Raw genomic sequence first — 5,446 nt, 5'->3', positions numbered from 1 at the left:
TCGTTCTTTGGAAAACGGTTCTTTAGTAATAATATTTGAGGGAATATTTTGTTGTTGTTGTTTTAGCAGCGAAATGCACCGTGTGCGTGTGTGTGTGTGTGTGTGTGTGTGTGTGTGTGTGTGTGTGTGTGTGTGTGTCTGTGTGTGTCTGTGCGTGCGTGCGTGTGTGTGCGTGTGCGTGCGTGTGTGTGTGTATAACACGCTATTTTATGTTGAAATGCGACGTAATCCAGTGTTCACGAAACGTACACTGTCAACGAATGCTTTTGGCGACTGGGTTGCCTCTCAGATATACGTGTTTCTAACAAGATGATATCATTAAAAGTTACATAAAGTAACAGTTTAATAACACAAACGCAGGAAGCACGTGAGCTGCTAGTTTAGCGAAAGCAGCCTAACAACCTGACGTTGAAACATGCGAGCGATCCGATCAAATCCTAATAACTATAAAACTAAAGATCAGACACAATCACTGACTGAAGATTATGCAAGTAAAAAGTATATTTCTCGCTAGAAATGTTATTAGAAACACGTTTAACGGTGAATCGGTCCTAAAATATTGCATTTCCCATTCAGATAATAAAGATTAATAAAGATCATACACATTCACTGACTGAAGATTATGTAAGGAAAATGTAAAATTCTCGCTAGAAATGTCATTAGAAACGCGTTTAATGGTGTATCTGTCCTAAAATATTGCATTTCCCATTCGGATAATAAAGATTAATATAAGCTACGCCGTGTTCCGGAGCCGCGGGGGATTCTGGGAATTGGGGTTGTCAGTTGACAAATGGGGCTTTTGTTAACTTGTTTTGTTGTTAGGATTAAGTGGGGTTGATGGGTTCGGGATGTTATGTGGTTGTGTGTTGTTCTATTAACATTGTTCGTGTGTTCATTGTTGTCGACACCGTCACCGAGAGTGACGTGACCATAGTTTCGTGCAGCTGTTCCGTGTTGAAGTCTCGTTCAATAAAAACCAACTCTCGTTGTCGAGCGTTCAATAAAAACCAACTCTCGTTGTCGAGCGTGCCCCCCCCCCCCTACAAACGTGTCCCCCCCCCCCTCAACAAACGTGTCGTCGTCGTCGTCCCCGGTCAATAACAGTCTACCTCCCCCCCCCCCCCCCCCCCCTAAACAATCGTGTCCACAATTTGCCGCGAAAGCCGTGAAACCCAAACCCCGAAACCCGCCTCCACAGCGGCACGCGTGGATACTGTAGGTATAACACGCTGTTTTTACGTTGTAATAGTACGTCTCCAGTGTTCATGGAAGCGTACACCGTCGACGTTTTTTCTTGGCGACTGGGTTGCATATATATACCACCACTAAGTATGCTGTGAAGTCCCAATAGGCACTGTGGTGGGAATTTTGCAACACGTCAATCGTTTCTGTATAAACTGTTAAAGGCACCCAGTGCAACTTTCGAGGCTTAAAAATAAACATTCAATTTCTAGTCTTTTTTACACGTAGTAAGTTTCAATAACTCCATACCATTACATACCGACATTTAAGCAGCAAAGATGAGACGTCGTTGTGTGGTGAGAACTGATACAAAATCGATAACAACAACAATGCCGCCATTTTCTTTATTTTTTGTAACCTACAATAAATAAAGCAGGCTTCCAGTCAATGGAAAAATGGCTTCTCCCCACCGGCGATTGTTGTTGTTTACGATTTTCTATCAGTTCTCACCACACAACGACGTCTCATCTTTGCTCCTTGAATGTCGATATGTAATGGTATGGAGTTATTGAAACTTACTACGTGTAAAAAAGACTAGAAATTGAATGTTTATTTTTCATTGAATGTTTACATAAAGTTGCACTGGGTGACAAGAAGGCTTCTACTTGATGAGAACACAACATTATTTGATTTGATCATGGACAATTGAATGTGGAGTCTCATCTGTCCTAGACGCAACATCTCTTACAGAAATTGCCACGACAGATGTCACAAAGGAGGAGACGTAGCGGTGCCTTCTCAGTTGGACCCTTTGACCTTTGACCACCCCAAGGGTGTCAGGGAAAAGGCACAATCAACAAATGGCAGTTAGAGAAACGGAATGTGAAAATATAATTTACCCATAACGTCACTTCATATGTGTGTATATATATATATATATATATATGTATAGCTAATGATAAGTGCTCTACAAGGCCACTGCTTTATTCTTCTTCTTATAAGTATCATTTTATAAACATCATTATATTTTAAGTTGAACATGAATTCAGTGCTTTGCAAAAAAAGGAAAAAAAACAGTGTAATTAGGACACATTCCAAAGTCAACTATTGTGAAATATATTAATTGCGCTGTGGATGCTGGGCCCATCCAGTCATAGCCACAGAAACATTCCTCCCATAAAGACTCATTCACCAAGAAACACGAATAAAGATTTATTTCGAATGATAACATAAGAGTCTAACATAAAGTATTTGGCGTAAGCCCCGTCACGGATCCAGGACGACGTGTGGACTCGGCATATCCTGCCAGGACTAGCAGGGGCATAGCCTTCCCCTGGACCGGTAGACTGGGGCAGACCCGGTGGTGGTGCGGTGGAAGGGGGGGGCTTCGAACGAAATACCTATGCAGCAAAGAAAGTGTGTTAGACTTCTCTTTCTAAAGCAGGTGTAAGCAGGTGATTGGTGATTGGCAAATGTGAGTTTGAGTCCTCCTGGTAGAACTTGCGCTAAAGCTTACATATCTCCCATGGTGCCTTGCCTCGCAGCCAGCAGGCCCTGGCTCTGACCCCTGGCGGGAGGCGATCTCTTTGCGTGGAGTCTGTCTGTATTCTGCCCGTGTCCCTGTGGGTTTCCTCTGTGTGCTCAGGGTTCCATCGCACACCATAAAGACCATAGAGACATACATGTTGGGTTTATACTCCTGCGTGTGCAGTAAAAAAAGGCTGCACCAGAGCGACATACATGTTGCGTCTATACTCCTGTGTGTGCAGTAAAAAAAAAGGCTGCACCATAAAGCCCAAAGAGACATACATGTTGGGTTAATACTCCTGCTTTTCACAGCCTGCACTATAAATACCATAAAGACAAACATGTTGGTTTCATACTCCAGCCTGTGCACTCGACCGAGGCGCAAGCAGTATAAAAGGCTGCCTACTGACCCTAGTGATGCAGCAAGTGATGGGTCAATTCCAGAGAACTTTTTGTGTATTTTCTTGTGTACTTGATAATCATAAAGAATATTCTTCTATTAGCGCTAAAAACATCAAGGCTCAGCCTAATCAAGCCTATCTTTATGCTGGTTTCCGGTGGAACGGTATAGCTGATAACAAATCTGTTACAAGAACTTACGCGTAAAGTGTATTTATTTAGTGAGACAAAGTCATCCAATAACCAGGAACTCATTTGTCTGTGTCCTGCTTTCGTTTTCCCATAACCCCCCTCCTCTCTCCCCTCTCAGAGCAGAGCGCACACAAGGATATCTCCGGTGGAGAATGGAAATTTCACAATAGCTCTTCTGGGAAATTCTCAGAATGTGGGAAAACCCACACACGAGTCTCTCTCTATAAAAAGGGGAGGCAGCACTCAGAGACTTTCACTTTTCTCCTCCCAGCGACTTGCACTTCAGACCTGAGGAGCTTCCACTCTTTCAAGGAATTTCCTTCAGTATTTAACCCACACATTAGCCTGCGTTTGTAAGATGGCTTTCTCACTGAAACACCTCATCCTTCTGCTGGTTGCTGCGGTCGCTGTTTGCATCAAACTTAACGACGGTAAGCTTGAGTTCGACAACTTCTAATGGCTTTGGTTTGTGCTGCCCTGCTGAAACTGTAGAAGGCAAGATACCATTTTACAGTGTCGTTGGGTTTTCCATGTTGCTACATGGTGTTGCATAGTTAACTTGTTGAGGTTGGCTCAGGGAATACCAAGCAGGGAATGCATAATGCATAGAATCTGCATAAGCAAAGTATGTTTGTTTTTACAAGAAGTTTCTTTACGTCTTTACCCCGCAGCCCAGTACATTCCTTCAGCCAGGTGTCTCTGTCACAATACCGTCAGGAGGACTTCAGAAATCATCACAGATTTCCAGATTATCCAAAGAGGACCCAGCTGTGACACCACTCAAGTCATGTGAGTCCGACTCAACAGCCTATTACTATAGAACTGGAATACCGTCACGTCTCTTTTACCTTACCTTGTGTAGGGTACACTGACTGCATCACATCTTACTCTGCGTGGATTTTGAACCTCTTTTTCCCCTTCCATCCTCAGCGTTACCATCGAGAACTCAAACAACAGCACAGTCGAGCTCTGTCTTAACACACAGGGCTTGCTAGCCAAGGCGTTCATCAAGTGCTGGAACAGGTACGGTATGACACTCCACAAGGACTCAAAGTCTCTGGCGTCTCTTTCAGAATTTGTTATTGGCAAATGAACACACTGTTGTAGTTTTTTTTCTTCAGTTTTGGAAACCACAGGAAAAGGGTTTTATTTATAACCAATAATACAGCCAATATCATTCAGTACACACTGCGTCATGTTTAACTTAGGGGACCTTGTCCTGATTATTCACTGAGTCGATTTCAACATCTGACTTACTGCAGGAACACACACACACATGTTCTCCATTAGCTACATCCTCTGGGCTAACTCTCCAAATTCTCTTCCTCTCTCTCCCCCGCTGCTCGGCAGAATCAAGAAAGACGACAGCAAGAAGGTGACCTGCCTGAACAAGAGCAATATGAGAAGGGCCCCAGCGAGGGTGACAGATATACACGCTTGACCGGGAATAGCCACTGGAGTGGACTCCCAGCAGTCACCATGATCACTGAAAGCCCACCACAGTCGATGAACTGTCCCCCCCCCCCCACCGACCCGGCAAAGGGTCGGGGTGGGGGGGGGTTATGAACCCAAAAGGATGAGCAGAATAATGAAGAACTGCTGGACAGCATGAAGAACAGAGGAATTATGAGGAGGCCTGGGAGCACTTTTGTACATGTGTATTCTAATTGTGTGTTTAATATTTAAAAGTATATTTACATGGTTTATATTTAACGGATATATTTATTGAGTTTTGTTGTTTATGTATTCAGTCAAATAAATGTTATTTTGATACAGACTCGATGTTTCCATCCATTTTTGTTTGATCCCCTGTCCTTGAATCAAACAGTGACGGTGTTGTTCGGACAACTCTGTTAAACATTATTGCTTCCCCTGATAAGGTCATCCATGCTTTGCTCAGTGTGTATAATCCCAATCTGCACAGACAACTATAAACAAACACGCTTATAATGGTACTCACTGGTGGAAGGTTATTGTTGTAAGCTTGCCAATGACAATGCATTCGATGGGGGGGGGGGGGGGGGGGGGGGGGGGGGTGTTAACAATAATATGGCCCCCCAAAACGCCAGATGTGCACAGCTGTGTCTTAACAGCTGCAGGGAGGATAGGAGCCTCTCAAATCCCTAGGTTGTAAATAATGACGTAC

The 5,446-nt window shown here is 43.7% G+C and overlaps 1 protein-coding gene across 1 annotated transcript; it reads left to right on the top strand.

Moving 5' to 3' along the window:
- Positions 1-3,479: 3,479 nt before the first annotated feature.
- cxcl18b (chemokine (C-X-C motif) ligand 18b) lies at positions 3,480-5,077 on the top strand. The gene is made up of 4 exons (XM_060046534.1): positions 3,480-3,731; positions 3,972-4,089; positions 4,231-4,323; positions 4,651-5,077. The coding sequence occupies exons 1-4, from the start codon at positions 3,659-3,661 to the stop codon at positions 4,739-4,741; spliced, it is 375 nt and encodes a 124-aa protein (XP_059902517.1). The 5' UTR covers positions 3,480-3,658; the 3' UTR covers positions 4,742-5,077.
- The last annotated feature ends 369 nt before the right edge of the window (positions 5,078-5,446 follow it).

Source organism: Gadus macrocephalus, chromosome 3, assembly GCF_031168955.1.
Source record: "Gadus macrocephalus chromosome 3, ASM3116895v1".
In the NCBI taxonomy this organism is placed as follows: domain Eukaryota; kingdom Metazoa; phylum Chordata; class Actinopteri; order Gadiformes; family Gadidae; genus Gadus; species Gadus macrocephalus.
Note: the sequence above shows the minus strand (reverse complement) of the source record. Positions and strands in the feature narration are given on the sequence as shown.